The following is a 19472-nucleotide window of genomic DNA, read 5'->3' as shown; positions in this document are numbered from 1 at the left end:
AAATACAAGCAACCATCAACTTGTGCTGGCTTCAGCACATCGACGAGGGATTAAAAGTGGGGACCGCAAAGCACTGTTGGAAAGCTTGGATACCGCTGACTAGGTGCAGCTGTGTTTGACTTTGACGGGCTGTATAAAACACAGAATAGGGGGGGAGGTATCTGTTTTCAGTCTGTTTTTTGTAAATTCAGCTCCAAAAAAGCCAGGAGTCAATGGGTTAAGGTTGAACCACGTATTAAACAATACAAGGCGTTCATTGCTGATCTAATAATCAAGTACCTTGAGTAATGTCCCTCTCCCTCCCCCCCCCCTTGGGATGCCTCTATGGTACATATTAGGCCTGGAATGAGTAGGCCTTCAGAACATTATTTGCCATTCCTATGCAGGTAGTGTAGTCGCAAATGACCTTGTCAAAACCCTGCCCAGCTCTTTGTAATGATCCGCCTAACAGGGTGTATTTGCTGTCAAGTGCTCTTGCTTCCCCCCACCCGTACACTCGGATAGAGTAATCTCTAGAGCATGTCACAACCTTGAATGCATCACCATAAACACTAGTTATCTCACTATTGTGGTCCAAGTAGGAAGTTAAAAGTTCTAACCGAGAGACTGACCACACACAAGTCTTCAAATCCTGACCAATGCTCACCAAGGTATTCCCAACAGCAGTTAGACCTGTCACGGAGCCCATGTGAGCAGAGAAGTTGTGAACCTCCCGCCCATTTGATGTGTCCCACAGCTTGACATTCCCATCACTGTACCCAACTGCAAGAAAGTTGCTTTGGCTTGGGGCAGCACAGAAGCATGTACAGGAAGCATCGGGAGGGGACGGCAGCACATAAAGCTCCCTACCATGCCTCTCAAGTTGCCTAATATCATACACTCTAACATTTGAAGGTGAGTCAAAACGATGACCAGAGACAACCAGCCGGTGACTTGCGTACAAAAGCAACGAGTCGAGGACATCGACAGGGCACTCAAGAGTAGTGTGCAACTTGAAAGAGTCATGAACATCCAAAAGTTTGACCTCCCCATTGCGAGCTCCAACAAAGAAGAGCTTTTTTTCTTCACTGCTTTTCCTGGCTTCACCACACACCATTGCAACAATTGGACTGTTATGTGACTCTGGTAGCTTGTTACTCTCTCCAGACTCAATTTCCCACAGGACAACATTACCATTGGAATCCCCACTGGCAAAACTGCCATTTGGCTTGACAGCTGCAAGGCATAAGATGGAAGAGTTGTGTTGCTCAGCATTTTTCCAGAGCTGCTTTCCATTGTGAGGATTCCACAGGCAAACCATCCCATCCAGGTCACAACTAGCAACTACAGGATGAGCAGCTTTGTCTATGATTCCTTCATCATATATGCTGTTACTTGTAACATAAACAACATCATTAATTTTGCTAGGATGTCCTCTCAAGGTCTTGCAGGTGTAGTCAAGACCTGGCCTTCCCTTGGATACCCCTGTGTCTACTTTGTATCTCGCTTGGTAGTATAGTTGCCAGGTAAGATGCCCTATGAGAAAAAATGTAAGCAACTCACAACTTTTCAAGTCCCAGGAGACTGGGGCGAGAGGGTGTGCTATTTCTAACGAACTTTAGGAAATTGAAAATCAGCAACAGTAACCACAGGTAGCCCAGGCTCACGGCGAGTCTAGGTTTATTACAGAGTTTGTAGGAGCGTAAAGAGTTTGTATGAGCGTATAATAATGGCGGGTTTGAGTAGCAGCAACGTCAAGCTACTGTTTTATTTTCAAATCAGCATATTTATTTCAACGAGATTTGTTTGCTCATACAAACTCTGTAATAAACCTACACTCGCCTTGAGCCTGGACTACCTGTGCAGTAACATAGGAGATGTGTGATATTTATAAATAAATCATTTTGAGGGAGAGGGAGGGGTATTCCTTTTTTCTCTTCAGCTGCATAGTTGCAAGTTTTCAAACAAATTCCCTCTTTCGTTTGGCTAACTTATTAAGTCTATTTGTTCGAAAAAGGTATGATTACATAGTACAGTAAATGACCTGACTGCGAATTTTCAGTGTTCGCGAATTTTCCGGGCGCGAATTTTCCATCATTACTGTATATGTTTCTAAGATAAAGCTATCCACGAAATGGGTGGTTTTCTTAACATTGGTTGCGTTTAGAGGTAAGTTACCTGGTTCGATGTTGCTTAAATTACAAAACATCCATTTGCGAAGGCAGTGTTTTTTCCACAGGCTGCTAACACCCGCTGCCTCCCTCCACAATTTGCACACCTGGGCGGCATTTACAAGATCTTTGGGATGGAGAAAGCCGAAAACAAGGACCAATTCATCGAGAGGCAAAGTAGAATAACTCATGTTAGTTTTCCGCTTTTTCCGCTTTCATCCACAGGAAGCCCGTTTGTATCGCAGTCGCATAAACCTCAGCGGTCGATAAAAGATAAAATACTTCATGTCTTTGGATCAAAGGTATTTGTACAATATTGCTTTGAAGACAATTACTGTTATGAAGTATCCTTACAGTGTGGAAGAAGAGCGTGCACCTCCGTGTGCTGTCAGGTCTGAAGTTTGGTCTTTTATCTGAAATTAGACAGTCTGCGTTCTCCCGTTACAATGGCTGATCAATCAGATCGCTTTGACGGAATGCTGATGGCGATGGCGCAGCAATGTGAGGGCGGAATACACGAGGTAGTACACTAAGCAGTATTGCAATGCCCAAATAATTAGTTATTCGCACGCTGTCTATTCCGTCGATCGCAAAAAGGCAAGCATGCTTTTTCCCTGTCACCAGTAACGGTCCTTACCCATTCAACGATATTCCTTAGACCCAGCTTTCGCGTAGCCAAAAACTATCCAACAAAACAATGACACAGGCATATAACTAGAAGGTTTAGGAGAGGGGGACAGTTTACGTAAAAAAACACATGGTCATCATCTATTCCCGGCGTAATTAATCGATGAAACCGATAATCGATGAAAATCAGTATCAATCGAAATCAATCGATGCTAATCAATCGATTAATATTGGAAATCGATGGTTAATCGATGATCTGCAATTTGTGATCTTTCATCGAATAGTAATCGATGATGGTACCATGATCGATTTATATCGATTTTCATTAAATATGATCTGAATGATCGCAAAGAACATAAAAGAGTACAAATGTATCATTTATATAGTATACGTTCATTGTTAAAGGCCCTTAATGATGCCTTTTTGAAACGGGCAGCAACAGAGTTATAATCCTTTTCAAAATAGCTTATTAAAAAAAACATAACTACTATAACATTTCAATCGATATATATAAGCCCCATGGCATCAAGTGTTTACATTGTTCTTCTAGTGATAGAAGATTCAAAACGTTATATGCACACTCAAAAACATATACATTATTTTTTCTATGGTAAAAAAAAAACACTAGAAGCTTAGTAGATGTCTATGCGTTTCACTGACTTTGGAAATCAAAGATTCCTGCCATTTCGCCGATGGTTACATGTACGTTATTTGCTAACGACTTACAACGGAAGGCTTGCACCTGTTTTGCAAAAGCTTGTGTCTGACTCGCGGAACACTCATGCGTTTTTTCCGGAATGCTTGCGCCTATCTTGCGGAACCCTCACGCTTATCTCGTGGAATGTTCGCGCCTATTTTGCGGATTGCTCACGCTTATCTCACGGAGTGTCAAAAGCTTAGGCCATCCTGGGTTGATTACACAAGACCATCAATGCACTTGAGTCAAAAATCCGAGAGCACGAGGCTTGGAACCACTGACATAGACAGTTTCGGGCTGGAAAAAAGGTCCTAGTGAAACTAAGCCGATTGCATTTTATTGTTGGATTATAATAATGCCAAGTTATACTTCATCTAGCACATAAGCAATAAGCCTCTCTGATTATACAGATTATAATAGCAGAGATAAGCTGTAATGAAACATGTCGCTGGTCCTTTTCCAGGCTTCGCTGGCCCACCCCCTTTCCCTTTGACGGACCCTTGTGGATCCTTGAATAAAAGAACGAATGCCGAGCTTGCGTGGCAAGATGAGTGAAGCGAGCGGCCTGCTATGATCTCTGTCGACAAAACGAGCAAAACATTAAAAAGCATTTCAACAAATCATAGCTCCACTAATGGCTATCAACAATCGCAACAACAGTCATTCAGTAAACGTATTTTTCGATACACAAACTCACATTATGAACATTTGTTGGCCCCGGAGAATTTTATTAAATAGTATCGAAGCCAGGGTAGTCAATCGATTACAGGCGATGATAATTGATGAAATCCATTAAATTAAGGAATATCTTTGTGTGACTATCGATTATTCATCGATTACCAATATCAATCGATATTTATCGGCTGATTTCATCGATTAATATCAATTTATCGATTGGCAAACCGATGATCGATTTTCATCGATTAATTACGCAGGGTCTATTAGACCTTTGTTTCATACCATCATAATAACCTAAGTACTCTAGTTCATGGTTTGTTTTGCTTTACTTTGACATTGAAATTCTCCTTTTAGCTTCTAGACCATTTCTTTGGATTTCTGGACAGAAAAACAGATTTTTTTCTGGGTGGAGAAAAAGGGTATGCAGAAAAGATTGTTTTGCAGAAGTTTCGTGAACACCAGAAAAAAGCATTAGAGGTGAGGTAGACATACATTTTACTAAGGAATTAAATCATTGTTACTTACTGTATTACTGTGAATAACTGTAGAACTCCACTTTTATATCCTCTTTTTTATACTTTGAGTGTTGAAAATGTATATTTTTAAAATAAGTTGCTAAATATTTTGTAAAAAAACAAGGCATGGCAGAGTGATGATCTCCACTTGTTGAGCTCCAAGCTATGATCGAATCAAGCTGATAAGATCTGACTGCCTGCCATGAAAGATAGATGGCATAAAGATATTATAACATTACTTTAGAAAGATAGATAGTTTATTAAAACATATGCATTGCAGCCAAAAGGCTGGATTACGCATTATGTACAAAAAAATTAAAAATAATATGAAAAATTTAAATACGACAATAAAAAAATATAAAAAAATATGATAAAAATGTATATAACTACAGCCTAAGTTGTTTGATCATGGAGAATATGAAAGTATTACTAGCCCTTTTTGTGCGAAGTCTTGGAACATTACAACGGCGCTGGTGTCGCAGAGCATATCGGGAGTGATCATTTACAGGCGACAGAAGAGTTCTTAACTTGTGGTTAGGATTATTAATAGTGTCATTAAAAAGCTTGCTGCACAGTAAATTATGATGGTCAAAGATCGGATTGATGTCAATATGCTTCGCTAATTTACACCTTCCTGATGTTATTATTGATAAAAACTGGTTGAAAACAGTTAAAAACAGTTGCATAGCTAAAATAAAAATCAAGGTTTATTTTATTACTTTTGATTGGTCTGATAAATACACATAATGTAAATAGAATTCGATTGAAATAAAAAATGCACTGTAGAATTAGATTTTCTGTTATATTTTCTGTTTTCTGTTATATTTTCTGTTTTCTGTTATATTTTCTGTTTTCTGTTATATTTTCTGTTTTCTGTTATATTTTCTGTTATATTCTCACATTTTTAGTGTATCCATGCAAGTTTCCTTTTGAAATACATTCCTCCCATTCTCATTTTTTCAAAATTTCTGGTTCTTTTTGTGACAATACAGAAAAAGGAACAAGAACAGAAAGAAGGAGAAGCTTTAAAGGCTGCAAAGGCTCAGAAAGAATCTACAAACAAGAGTAAAGCCTCTATACAAGAAGTTACAGATGAGGAAGCCAAAAGAATAGAGGAAGAAGAAAAGAGGCGAAAAACACTCGCTGACACAAATGTTGATAGTAGCAAGGTGTCTATTTTTGGTTGCTATGTAAAGGGTATCAGGGTCTAAGATGCATTAGCATTAAGTTATGATTTGCACAAGAAGAGAAGCATAGTTGGCAATGGAATGGTAAAAGGTGTTTTTTATCTATTCTTTAATTCGTTTTCTATTTTCGTTAATAACTTGAAATTCTTAAGGAGAACGAAGAAAACATTCGTTTTTAGTAAATAACTTTTGAAAATTTTTGCTTTTAATTTGTTATAGATGTCTTCCATAAAATAAGTTAAAGAAATTTGCTATCAGCTACTTTTTTCGCTTTGTTTTAATGTAAGCATTTCACAAATACTATAAGGTAACTGCAGTCAACAGTGCTGAATAACGTATCCACATGTGCATACTATGGTGAAAACAAACACAAAATCGTAGTGTTGAATCCTTCGAGTAAAGGTACGAAAGGCTGACTTTACCGGCTGTTTTGACTAATTTTACAGCATTAAAACCATACTGTGCAAAAGTTGACAGATTTGTTTGATAATGAGGGAGTCACATAGAAAATTATAGCCTTAGCTTTGCACTAGTTTTCTTAGCATTTGCCAAAATGTGACAGTTTGCCGGTAAAAATTTTTAAAACAAAACGGTTTGTTTAATTGCATGGTACTGGAACTAGTCTTTACATTGTTCAGCACTGTTCTGTTGCTGCTGTCCAGTTAAGATGTTTTTGTTGCTGCAGTCCTATTGGTTTTGTTTTTAACCAGAATAATACCTAATCTGATATTTCTGCCAGGATGAACCAAAAAAAGAGGAAGATGAGGAGGAGGAGGAGGATGAGGATGCTAAAGGGAAAATAAAACCAAATGCTGGAAACGGAGCAGATCTGCCAAACTACAAATGGACGCAGGTATGTACACTGTACGTTAGACTCTTATCACTTCATCCAATATATTTTGAAATTCACCATTTCTGTATGGCATTCCTTCTCTGGGGCATAACACATAACCCATTCCTACTCTGGGGCATATCCTCAGGCCCTAGCCTCTAACGTCTTCTAGAAGTTTTGGCTTGCCCTTTCACAGAATGGTACAGTTATATTAGGACAATTTAAAAAAAGGTTTATCAGGCACAATGTTATGGACAGACAAGCTTCATTCTTGGGTCATAAATCGAATAAAAAAAATTATTAGGTCCAAAGGCATCCTGCATTCAATAATCTTTTATGATTTTCAGATCAAAATTTTGTGATGAAGTGGGCCCCCCACTTGTTGGTCAGCTCCACCACTGCTGGTACAGATAGCTATACATATGTCAATAGATTCCTTGAACTAATGTTCTTTTGTTTTACTTTTCAGACATTAGAAGAAATTGAAGTAAGTTGTTAGTCATTTTGAAATTGATCTTTTGTTTGGTCTAACCACCTGTTTTGGGTTTGGGTGATTTAATCAGAATTTTATTGCCTTTTAGTTACGAATCCCATTAGATGTCAGCTTTAAGCCAAAAGGGAAAGATGTTGTTGTGGATATTCAGCAAAAGGTAAATTGCTACCATTTAGACTGTTTGTAAAGTCAAAATGTTACATTCAAACAAGAAGAAGAAGAATAAAGCCTTGCCCAACCAATGTTTGACCATAAGTATGATTCAGAGAAATGTATCCTTAACTGTGGTTGGATAAAGTAACATGTACCCAAATACATTATGGCTAATGATGTGTTGCTCAATGTGTTGCTGAATGTGCTCAATTGAACTTGTTCTTTGTTTATTTCTATTTGCTTTTTCTTTTATTAGCATTTAAAGGCAGGTCTTAAAGGTCACCCACCTATTATTGATGGGGATTTTCCCAAAAAGGTAAACATCTCTCAAATTTTTTAATGAGATAAAGTTATGAATGTAATAAAAGCTTGACCTTGTTCGAGAGCGGATTTTTGTATTTTTACGGGCATTTAAATATTGATACTATTTTATGTCACCAGGTCAAATTGGAGGAGTGCACTTGGCTCATCGATGGAAAAAATCTTGTCTTGAACCTTGAAAAAGTATGGAATGTATTTTGTTTTTCTTTTATTTTTGAGATGACATTGAAATGTAGAATAAAATGAGGAGATTCAAAGATGCCCGTGAAACATTGAAACATTTTCCAAAGAAACACCAACACTCAAATAAGTTATTTTTTTAAATTAAAATTGTATTAATTATTAAATGGGAACTGTCAACTATTGTATTTCGCAAGCAGACTTTTTTAGGAAACAAGATCGATTGGTGTCCATGGGGGGCGGGGAAGGGGGGGCGGAAGGGAGCATTAAGGGGCCACAGAAACTGCACAGAAAATAGAAAAACAAAAATACCAATATCGAAAGTTGATACTGTTTTTGTGGGGATTAGCAAGGTTTTCCTTGAATAAAAAAAGTATAAATAAGTCCATTTTCTGGAATTGTTTTTATCTGAAGGTGAACAAGATGGAATGGTGGTCTCAACTAGTGACATCCGATCCAGAAATAAACACAAAGAAAGTACAGCCTGAAAATTCAAAGGTATTATCCAGATACATACAGAGTTATTAAGTGTTGTGGGTTGTTGCTTTGTGCTTTGGGATGTTCTGGTAGATTAGAGTGTCACATTGGCTTTGTTCTATTGTGCATGCTTCCTTTAACATATTGCTTGTATTGTTGGTCTTCCTGGCCATAACTCTAATTTTGTTCTTTAGTTGTCTGATCTGGACGGTGAAACAAGAGGCATGGTGGAAAAGATGATGTTCGATCAGCGACAGAAACAGGTGCCTGGCTTCTCATATTGTTGTACATACCATTATATAGTATAATGAAACTTTTAAATAGCTGTGAACCTGATCCCAATCGGTTTTGCCAAAAGACAATTTTTAAATGTAAGCAGTAACACATTAAACATTTTTTAACCTTTCAATTTTTTTTTTCAGATGGGTCTACCCACATCTGACGAACAGAAGAAACAGGACGTTCTTAAAAAGTAAGAAAGTGAAAAAGAAATGATGAATGATTTCGTCCACTAACTTGACTGTCTACCTACCTGGCCATTTGACAATCCATTTTCAATATTTCCTTCATGGGTCTTTCCACCTATCTACGTTTAAAAAGCCGTACACGTTACTCGTAGGAACAGAACTAATTTTTGCTAATGCTTAGTAAATACCTACTAACTAGGTTGTTTTCTGTTGATTACATGAGGACATAATTGATTACGCTAGGACTAATAAACCTTTTTTTTTTTAGATTTATGGAACAACATCCCGAAATGGACTTTTCCAAAGCAAAGTTCTCGTAGCTAAAAGGCTGAGTTAAACTACGAAGTGAATCGAATCAAGAACGGTTTGCAGTGTCTTGTGTTTTTACTTCCACCCTGTCAATGAAACTCAACTGTTAAAGAAAATATATATGGAAATATTTTCGTTGTAGTTGAAGCATTTGGTGAACAGAATTGGGAATGTCGTACGGGAAGGACGTTGGGGTCTAATTACCGCAATACCGCAGAAAAAAACTGAAATATCGCATACCGTACAGAAAGACGAGGTTTTGGAGACAATGTGCGACACATCCACCAGATCATCCCGTACCAAGGAGGACTAATTAACACCCCAACACCGCAATATTTTAATTTTTTATCTCAATACCGCCGTTTAAAAAGCAACATCTCGCATCTCGCGGCGTTTTGAAATACCGCATGTTTTTTTTGCTCGTTTACCGCAATCTCGTACAAAAAAAGGGCCAATACCGCAAAACCCAACGTCCTCCCTTGTACCCTGGATACCAGAGGCTCCAACTTCACTTCAAATAGCCGCGAATCGGCGACAACGACTAAGCTTCGTGGCTCTTTGAAGTGAAGCCTGGAGCCTCTGGTACCCGCTGTAGGACCCCCCAACAACGGCGGAAAATCCACGTTTGCAACAGACGTGCTATTTGTAGAAACTATAAAGCATAAGCGGATAAGATAAAAAGGCATTCTAGATCACTCTGGTATGTCATGAATCTTCAAGTCCCGTAAAGATATTGCAATGGCATGAACAGATGAAAGAAATCTGTTCGTTCTATCGGGAGTGGCAATTTTTTTATATTTATTATTTTTATTATTAAGAAAACTAGCCTCTGTCTACAAGTCTGAAAGACAATACAATATGGGTGGCCATATTGTAATTTCCAAAGCTCCGTATCCGTCGAAATACATAAATAAAAATACACCTTTTGCTGTTCAATAACGGGAAAGGGACATTCATTTGTGTCAAATGTTGTATCGGTAACGTGCATTGTACGTTCATCAACATCGCACGAGACATCCTTAGCGTGACTCGACTTTCAATAACAATGATTGAATACGCGCGAACATTCAATAGCATCAACGGACATTCAATAACGCAATTGGGCATTCATTCAGGATGGAATGAACATTCTTTTGCATGCATTCGAAAAATCAATTGCACGTTTGGACAATCAGTAGCGTTTATTGACAATCAGTTATAAAAAATAGAAATTCATTAGTGCTATTAACATAAACAAAGACAATAAATAAGCCTTTAAGACAATCATGTTTATCAATGTGACACTCATCAATGTGACACTCATCAATGTGACACTCATCAATGTGACACTCATCAATGACACTCATCAATGTGACACTCATCAATGTGACACTCATCAATGTGACACTCATCAATGTGACACTCATCAATGTGACACTCATCAATGTGACACTCATCAATGTGACACTCATCAATGTGACACTCATCAATGTGACACTCATCAATGTGACACTCATCAATGTGACACTCATCAATGTGACACTCATCAATGTGACACTCATCAATGTGACACTCATCAATGTGACACTCATCAATGTGACACTCATCAATGTGACACTCATCAATGTGACACTCATCAATGTGACACTCATCAATGACACTCATCAATGTGACACTCATCAATGTGACACTCATCAATGTGACACTCATCAATGTGACACTCATCAATGTGGTTTGACAAACATTTATCCGATTTAAACCAAACAACAAGGAAAAATAAAATTTCATTAGAGTTACTATTTTTCACTTTTCTTTAAACAGTGGGCTCCTAAAATTAAGAGAAATATAGAACTATAAATAATTTTTAACAAAAAACAAGAAAAACATAAACAGCACTTTTTGTGGGGGGCTTATAAAAGCTAAAAAATATATACTCACTTGTTCGCTATAGAAAAACAGAAAACGTTTGTATGAGAAATGCCGCCAAGAAACCCCTCGAACACATGGAAGAGCTAGAAGAGGGGAGAGAGAGAGTACCGCCAAGTATGTGGTCTAATTGGAAGAAAAATCACAGTCACTTTGGCTATTTCGCCCACTAACGGTCTTATCTTCCACTTTTCTATCATCGGGGGAATGGATGCACAAAGATTCAACGACTTCACAAACACGACTGAATCTTTACCCCAACGAAAACGTCATTTTTATTTACGACGGTGCACCAGCGCACCATAACCCACTAGATACCGGCGCAAATAATGAGCTAAAAAGTAACCGCCCTACAGCCCATTCCTCAACATCGGAGGCTACAACATAGGAACTTTATATAGAACAGTCACGGGAGCGAAATGTGGGCAATGGTTTCGTTTTATGAAAACCTATATACCTCGCTGTGTTAATAGAGATCAATTTCAGGTATAAATGTCACTTAAATCGAAAATCGAAATGAAACTAATGATATTTTCTTTTCTTATAATGTTTGTTTGAATCGAACAAATGATTGTCAAACCACATTCATGAATGTCACCTTGATGAACATGATTGTCTGAAATGGCTTGTTGATTGTCCTTGTTTATGTTAATAGTACTAATGAATTATCTATTTCGTATAACTGATTGTCATTAAACGCTACTGATTGTCGAAACGTGCAATTGAATTTTCATTGTGTACAAAATAATGTTCGTTCCAATCGAATTGAATGTCCAAGTGCGTTGTTTGGTGCTAATGAATGTTCACGAATATTCAATTATTGTTATTGAAAGTCGAGTCACGCTAAATGATGTTTCGTGCGATGTTGGTGAACTATACACGCTATCGATGTAACTTTTGGCAAAAATGAATGTCCCTTTCCCGTTAATGAACAGCAAAAGGTGTAGTATCCAACACTTAAAAGAAAAAAAAACAGTTAGCGCCCGAATCTGCGTTTTATGCACACCCGCTTAATCTGAGCTACCACCGTCTGCTAGCTCTGTGTCAGGCCCCTTTTATCGTTCCCTATGAAGTATATACCGGGAAGCTCCGACTTTAAAAAAAAAAAAAAATTAAATCGCCTGATACTCGGGCTAGAGAGGATGCAAAGAAACCAACTTTTTTTTCGTTTTCTCGTCCCAGCGAAATTCCTAATCCTCGGATTCAAAGCAACGCGCGTCCTCACCCGCGTGACGCCATGAATGCGTTACCAATGTTTTGTTATTAACTTCGACCTGTCAACAAGGACATAAGAAGGTTGAGTAATTTGGCAATACTTTTGCAACCAAAACAAAAAACGAACTGTTGCTATTCTTATTCTTGTGGCATTGACCTCCGCTTTCCAGTAGGAAAGGAGGATTTATCACTGAAGCTGAAGAAGGCTGGAAAATCGCCAATATGAAGGGAGCTGTTTCATTTGTGTTGTGGCGAAGTTTGTTCGGTTTAGTCTAACGCGTGCTTATTATCGATCGCCTGACACTAAACTATTGCTATTCTCCGGAGTCATGAATATTGGCTCGCAAGAAAACAATGCAAGCCCTTTGGAAGGTTCAGAGGGAATAAACGCCGATTATGCAAACAGCGAAGAGGGAACAAACTTGCCAGTCGAAGGTGGTTGGGGATGGATTGTATGCGCCGGAACTTTCATTGTAAACTTTATTGTTTTCGGGATACACAATTCTTTTGGAGTGGTCTACGTAAATTTACTAGATGAACTTAAGCTTGGAAAAGCAGAAACCGGTGAGTTGTCATCCTTCTCATAATACGGGATTTTATATCTTTTGGTCTTAAACAGTTGCGTTGTTTTCACGCTAAGCAATCATTTGCTAATCGATTTTCACTCAACTATTTTCTTGCAGAAAAATGATAACTCAATAACAAAAGAACTCAAATATGTTTCAGGAATTATTTTCTGCTTTTCTTAAAATCTGAAAAGTGCTATAAAAATTGCTTCCTGAAAAATTGGCGCGCATGCCGATCGATTTTATTTGCATTGAAAACAAAGGCGTTTTTCTAATTACCGGCACTTGTTTTTGTTCTGATAAAACATACGGATTATAAAGTTCAAAGTCCTCAGAGTATAAATGGCAAATTTTTCATACTGTAGTCTACAATAACCTGATAATTTTAATTGTGGATAAACTGACTCCGTCCGAACCCTTTTTAGTGACGCTTGAGATAAAGAACAAGCGAAAGCAGATGACAAGGGAATGTTTGGAAATACGTTACACTCTTATTAGAGTCGTTGCATCTTTTATAGCAAGTGTTGTTTTCACTAGCCAAGCCCGAGGTCAATGGCTGTTGACCTGCCAGGCTTTTATTATGACGCCGGCTCAAGTCGTTGTAGTTTTACAGTGAGAGTTTGGCGTAATCCTGGACTTATTCAATGGAGTTTTACAAGAAAATAATACTTTCATGGATTAAAAACCATCAAATCCCCCCCCCTCTCCCCTGCACAGGGCTATCTCTACTTGATGCGTTCACGTGGGAAAAAGTTGACCTAGTACAGCGGCGTAGCCAGGATTTTTACCAGGAGGGGGCCCAAAAGGGACTTTCAAAGCATTTTCTCCTGTATTTTAGATAATGTCTCATACCCCCCTAGGCCACCCTCCTGGCAACGCCGAGGGTTTTGCCACCCTCCCTCATGTGAACACCCTTCACATGCCCTACTAGGTAAGGTCACCCTCCCTCACCTTAAAACCCCCTTACATGCCCTGCTAGGTAAGGCCACCCTCCCTCACCTTAACACCCCCTTACATGACATCCGGGACATCCCCCCTCATGTGAACCCCCCCCCCCCCCCCCACCGCCCAGATGTTACACTACTAGTAGATTCGATAGGCTCCCTAGAAGCCAACCGCGTTTGTCAGTCGCGAAAGTGACCCAATCCCCCCAACATTGCCCCTCATGTGAACACCCCGCCATGTCACCTACTAGGTAGAGCGCACCCTAGAATGAAAACAAAGCATTTCCCAAACATCAGGTAAATTAGGGCGAGCTAGCATGCAATTATAACATAAAATAAAATAAATAAATTATTGTTATCCATTAGCGGATCTAGGGGGAGAGTTTAGCGGGTTTAAACCCCCCTTTGGGGTACAAGAAAGCCATATGTAACCAAAAAATCACCCCCCCCCCCGCCCCTTTAGCAAAAAGCTAAATCCGCCCCTGTTATCGTTGTTGTTGCGAAGTTACCATGCCATTCTGTCTTCTTATCACCCCTCCCCTCACATTGCAGCTTGGATAGGCGCCATGGCAATGGGACTCAACTTTTTGTGCGGACCGCTGACCAGCATCCTCTGCACTCGGTACTCGTGCCAGGCCACTGCATTCATCGGAGCACTATTGTCGGTGCTAGGTCTTTTTCTGACGTCATTCGTCCAGGAGCCGCCAAAAATGTACCTGACTTACGGCCTACTATTTGGAGTCGGGTCCAGTCTCTCTTTCGTGTCCTCGATTGTGATTTTAGGTGAATACTTTCAGAAGAGACTGGCTCTAGTTAACGGGATTGCCACTTCCGGTTCCGGTGTGGGATCTTTAGTGACCGGGCCTGTTATGAATTATTTACTTGCTAATATCGGATGGCAGAACTGCATGCGTGTGTTGAGTGGGTTCGCAATGCTCTTATGGATAGCGGCGTTTCTCTTCAAACCCAATAAGCGCCGGGTAAGCACGAGGCCCTCGAAGGATGCTGGGAAGCTTGTTGATTTGTCCATTTGGAGGAACAAGGCATATGTCACATGGGTTATCACCGTTGCTCTCTTTCAGTTCGGCTATCTTTTTCCGTTTGTTCACCTGGTAAGTGTATAGTTTATTGTTTTTTCCCTTTCCAGGCGGAAATGTTTCGCCTGACATCCGCACCGTGAACTTGTTTCTTCTCGCACTGATCAATTGAAAGTGTCTTATTTTTTAGTTTTACTTTTGAGCAATGCAACTTAAGCAATTCCATATAAGTGAAAATCAAATTGCGAGTAAATCGTCCATTTGACTGTCCAGGCGCATACCCAGGTCGCACCCTCCCCGCCCCCCCCCCCCCCCCCCCTCCTGGCCACCAAAAATTGGTCATCTTTTTTATTGAAGGTACGCCAAATACTATCCTTTCCATATCAATTCGATTCAATTATCTATATGGCACCTTTTAATCTTTGAGACACGGGCGTTGCTTCATGAATATACATTCATATTGAAAGGCAGCAAGTATTCAGTTTATATTCCTATTCCTAATATGTTCTTTATCATCTAATTTTGTAGCGATGTCATTTTTAGTCTAATAATTACAACGCACTTTCCCTTATTTTTGTTGCTTCCAAAACAAATCGAGCTATTTTTTTTTTTGGTTGCACTCTTCTGGTTCAAACTGATCACCTTCAAAAATGCTGTAGCATGAGGCATCGCTTTCAGATCCATATGACAATCCCCCAATGACATCCCTCCAATGACATCCCCCCCAATGACATCCCCCCAATGACATCCCCCCCAATGACATCCCCCCTAGCAGATCCATATGATACCCCAATGACATCCCCCCCAATGACATCCCCCCCAATGACATCCCCCCCAATGACAGCCCCCCCAATGACATCCCCCCCAATGACATCCCCCCAATGACATCCCCCCAATGACATCCCCCCCAATGACATCCCCCCCAATGACATCCCCCCCAATGACATCCCCCCCAATGACATCCCCCCCCAGCAGATCCATATGTGCCCCAATGACATCCCCCCAATGACATCCCCCCCAATGACATCCCCCCCAATGACATCCCCCCCAATGACATCCCCCCCAATGACATCCCCCCAATGACATCCCCCCAATGACATCCCCCAATGACATCCCCCCCAATGACATCCCCCCCAATGACATCCCCCCCAATGACATCCCCCCCCAGCAGATCCATATGATACCCCAATGACATCCCCCCAATGACATCCCCCCAATGACATCCCCCCCAATGACATCCCCCCAATGACATCCCCCCCAATGACATCCCCCCAATGACATCCCCCCAATGACATCCCCCCAATGACATCCCCCCCAGCAGATCCATATGATACCCCAATGACATCCCCCCCAGCAGATCCATATGATACCCCAATGACATCCCCCCCAGCAGATCCTAGGTACGTACCTGGTTCCAGCCCTCTGTTGTTTTCCATTTTATTTCGTAGATCAAATACGCTGAAGAACTTGGCATCTCCAAGTCCAAAGGCGCCTGGTTAATAGGATTCCTTTCCATCATGTCGACCATTGGCCGAGTTGTGTTCGGGAGGCTATGCGACTTTCAGCGCGTCAACCGCATCACCGTCTACCAGCTCTCCGTCTTCGCTATTGGAGTCAGCACCATCCTGTGTCCACTGGCCAGTAATTACGGTGGGCTCATAGCTTACGCCGTAACGTTCGGGTTCTTTGACGGCTGTTTCGTAGGGCAGGTGGCGGTGATAACAGCGGATATCGTTGGACACGAGAAGCTATCACAGGGAGTCGGTAACATGTTTGGATTTATAGCCATCCCCATGAGCTTTGGGCCGCCTGTTGCAGGTATGACGTCATTCGCAATGGATAAGGGATAAGGAGAGGGCAATAGGCACTCAACACAATGATGCTGTTGTACGCTCCTTGCGGTGGGCTCTTGGAAAGAGGACAAAGAAGCACAGGCTGAACTCGCAGCTTTAATCGTCGTGTACTCTCTGCCCCAAGGCACCTCTGCCTTTTCGATAACAAAAGCGTTAACTTGTCTTCTAGGAACCCGGCCCTAGTTCTATAAACGTTCCAATGCTCACGAAACAAAAGCATCAAGGCTCTGTTCGAATTCTAATGAGTTCACTGTAATTCTAGAAGATGTCCTTGACTTGTTTGTAGGCATTGAACGTGGGATATTTCATGTGTGGGCCCTGCCTTCACCTCCCCCTAAATGCGATTAACATTCATATCAGTCAATCTTGTTTTAAAAACGGTCGTTTATTCTAGCTCGCTCGGCCATTTCCTTATTAGGCATTACATACCATATTTGGGAGTCCACTTCAATCATTCTTTCGCTTTTTTATCGCTCTAGAGCTTTGTAAGTCGAGAATTTTCACGTAAACCTGCAGGAATTGGTGTTTACTACGATTTTGCTGGAAGCTGACAGCTATCTTGGAAATGGAGCCGAGTCCCTAACGTTTTAGAATATCACAGGTCTCCCGCGCGCTCGCCCCAGGCTCTTTTAGACCATTTAGAAAAACGACAGCCATTGATTGATGTCTTTTTTCCAGGGTGGTTATACGATGCATTTGGGTCTTACGACTTGTCTTTCTATCTCTCTGGGGGAATAGCTGTGGCATCATCAATACTTGTGTTCCTCGTATCACGCATGCTCAAACATAGGGAACTGCTTCCCTCACATTTCGATGGGCGAAGCCTTGTTTCTATCACGGAAATGAACGAGATAAAGCAAGACTGTTCCAGGCCAGGTAGCTCAGGGTACTCGTCACGTGATAGTCAAATAGAGAACCAACCGCTGATGGACACTAAGGGATCACCCTTGGCTGGGGCAGAGTTGAGAAAACAATTCCAAAATCTAGAAAAAGAAACAGTTTTATGAGAAGAGTCTGATTAAAATAAAATGATGAAAATAATGATAATCATATAACTTATACCAGATTTAACTAGAGACGATGGTCTTGCTTAATCGGAGACCTTCAAAATGAATACGAGAGCATATTAGATTCATTCATTGTACAGGGAAATTTTTTTTTATTCTCAAGCATTTATATAGCAATTAAAATTAGAAGGAAGTTTGATTGATTGGGTTAGATGTAATTTCTTTAGATTTTTTTAAATTCCAAAACCTGCTGGAGGCGCAGATGGAAGACTCTTTAAAGTTATACCATGATGAATCTGCTCTTCGGGCACGTGTCCAGAGTTGGGGGGGGGGGGGGGGTGGGGAAGGGAGGGGGGGAGGGAGAGGGGTTCGGACCCCACCCTGCTGATGTGACGGAATGAGTTCACACCGTTTGACACTTTCGTTGGTAGATAGACGGGTTTTCAAAAACCCGTGAAATACTATTTAGTTCATTTAGTACTAATACACTGTAATGTCTTTGTTCTAGCTTGACTTTTACACTTTAACAATTTTTTGTTGCACGGGATTTTGAAAACCACTCTAAGATGATTTTGAATAAATGCACATGTGTACATTTAGATCGAATTAGTTTCTAGATGGATCTAATGTACATTAGCAAAGGATGTCGACAGAAAAAAAGATCCGTGGTCTGCGACTCCGGACCCCACCCTTCGTTTCTCTCTAGACACGCCCCTGCTCAATCTCGTTGCCAAAAATAGAATTGCTTAATTATTCAAAAACACTCTTTTCGTCCTTGGGTGGACTTCAACCACCAACCTCTCGGATAACAGCCCAGCGCGCTAACCAATTGCGCCACAGAGACTTGACGAACACTTCTTTTAACGCGTTTCTGCTAAGGCAGTATTGTAAAATATATAAATGTTGTGTCCCTGGTTGGGCTTGAACCACCACCCTTTGGGTTATCAGCCGAACGCCGATTGTTCCACAGAGACTTGGACAGACACTAAACATAACTCGTTGCTTAATGGCACTACTTTATAGCACCGCCCCGACACTGACCTGATTGACGATTGACAGTCGAAGTGCCCCTTTAAGCCGATTTCGTGCTATTCAATGGATTTCAAAGTCAAGCACAGGCGTCCCAAGTAGACAGTTCTAACGCGGCTTCTATTGGCTACAGGTTTCCAATGCGGGGCCTTAAAAAACGTTACAAAAGACCGTTTTCACGATGTTGCGCGCATCAATTACATAGATGGGCCGGCCACAGAGGATCCAAAATGCGGACGGGAGAAAATTCGACGCCAAAAACTCCGTGAAAGGTAGCACTCTGACATCATTTTTTATAACTTCATCTGTATAGTTCACATTTAAGATCAGCTGTGGCCGGCCAGTCCGTCATTTTTTTTTATGCGCGCGCAACATCGTGAAAACGGTCTTGTTTCATAAGTGACGGTTTGACATGGAGTGCATGTGAGCATGTACTTAAACACATGGGACTTCTCGAGACAGGTAAACTTTATTTTGTATGTTGACTGGCTTGATGGAAAGACCTCTCACAAGCATAAGCCTACGATTTGTTACTAGTCATGTTGCCATAAGCTGCTGGGCAGAATTAGGACAGCCTCGTTCTAAAGAATTCTAAAGTGGCGGTACTCTCATGTCCCTGTGTTGTCTGTTTAGGATAATTCATAACTTCCCTCTATCACAGCAGTTCTAGACGCTTCTAGATGTTTCTAGATGATTCTCTTTGTTACCTTATTTGGATCTGAATCTCTAAACGAGACTCGACTGGACACAAAACATTACCCTACCCATGATGCTTCGCTCTGTTGATTAAAAACAAGCCTTATACCTTGTACAAAAAGTGTCTATCGAAA

The 19472-nt window shown here is 40.6% G+C and overlaps 3 protein-coding genes across 3 annotated transcripts; 2 read left to right on the top strand and 1 right to left on the bottom strand.

Annotated features, from left to right (window-relative positions):
- Window positions 1-223: 223 nt before the first annotated feature.
- On the bottom strand, window positions 224-2411 carry LOC5518839 (F-box/WD repeat-containing protein 7). Its single transcript, XM_001638670.3, has 2 exons — window positions 2158-2411; window positions 224-1515 (listed from the first exon to the last, which is right to left on the bottom strand). Exons 1-2 carry the CDS (start codon window positions 2339-2341, stop codon window positions 335-337), a joined length of 1365 nt encoding a protein of 454 aa, XP_001638720.2. The 5' UTR covers window positions 2342-2411; the 3' UTR covers window positions 224-334.
- Window positions 2412-2469: 58 nt separating this feature from the next.
- Window positions 2470-9221, top strand: LOC5518794 (nuclear migration protein nudC). The gene is made up of 12 exons (XM_001638723.3): window positions 2470-2671; window positions 4507-4629; window positions 5660-5836; window positions 6594-6707; window positions 7156-7173; window positions 7268-7336; window positions 7589-7648; window positions 7774-7836; window positions 8248-8331; window positions 8505-8573; window positions 8733-8782; window positions 9046-9221. Exons 1-12 carry the CDS (start codon window positions 2597-2599, stop codon window positions 9095-9097), a joined length of 954 nt encoding a protein of 317 aa, XP_001638773.2. The 5' UTR covers window positions 2470-2596; the 3' UTR covers window positions 9098-9221.
- A 2923-nt stretch (window positions 9222-12144) lies between these two features.
- Window positions 12145-17630, top strand: LOC5518838 (monocarboxylate transporter 10). The gene is made up of 4 exons (XM_001638722.3): window positions 12145-12770; window positions 14269-14828; window positions 16202-16571; window positions 17285-17630. Exons 1-4 carry the CDS (start codon window positions 12536-12538, stop codon window positions 17611-17613), a joined length of 1494 nt encoding a protein of 497 aa, XP_001638772.3. The 5' UTR covers window positions 12145-12535; the 3' UTR covers window positions 17614-17630.
- The last annotated feature ends 1842 nt before the right edge of the window (window positions 17631-19472 follow it).

This window comes from Nematostella vectensis, chromosome 14, assembly GCF_932526225.1.
Source record: "Nematostella vectensis chromosome 14, jaNemVect1.1, whole genome shotgun sequence".
NCBI lineage: Eukaryota > Metazoa > Cnidaria > Anthozoa > Actiniaria > Edwardsiidae > Nematostella > Nematostella vectensis.
This window is presented reverse-complemented; position numbering and strand designations above follow the sequence as displayed.

What these genes read in the sequence shown, in the direction of transcription:
- LOC5518794 (XM_001638723.3), top strand. Translation starts at nt 2,597, where the DNA reads ATGGCTGATCAATCAGATCGCTTTGACGGAATGCTGATGGCGATGGCG. An exon ending in GTGAGGGCGGAATACACGAG is followed by an intron (nt 2,672 to 4,506) that starts GTAGTACACTAA and finishes TTCTCCTTTTAG; the next exon opens with CTTCTAGACCATTTCTTTGG. An exon ending in CAAATGTTGATAGTAGCAAG is followed by an intron (nt 5,837 to 6,593) that starts GTGTCTATTTTT and finishes TATTTCTGCCAG; the next exon opens with GATGAACCAAAAAAAGAGGA.
- LOC5518838 (XM_001638722.3), top strand. Translation starts at nt 12,536, where the DNA reads ATGAATATTGGCTCGCAAGAAAACAATGCAAGCCCTTTGGAAGGTTCA. An exon ending in GCTTGGAAAAGCAGAAACCG is followed by an intron (nt 12,771 to 14,268) that starts GTGAGTTGTCAT and finishes CTCACATTGCAG; the next exon opens with CTTGGATAGGCGCCATGGCA. An exon ending in CTTTGGGCCGCCTGTTGCAG is followed by an intron (nt 16,572 to 17,284) that starts GTATGACGTCAT and finishes TCTTTTTTCCAG; the next exon opens with GGTGGTTATACGATGCATTT.
- LOC5518839 (XM_001638670.3), bottom strand. Translation starts at nt 2,341, where the DNA reads ATGAGTTATTCTACTTTGCCTCTCGATGAATTGGTCCTTGTTTTCGGC. An exon ending in TTTAAGCAACATCGAACCAG is followed by an intron (nt 1,516 to 2,157) that starts GTAACTTACCTC and finishes TTTTTCTCATAG; the next exon opens with GGCATCTTACCTGGCAACTA.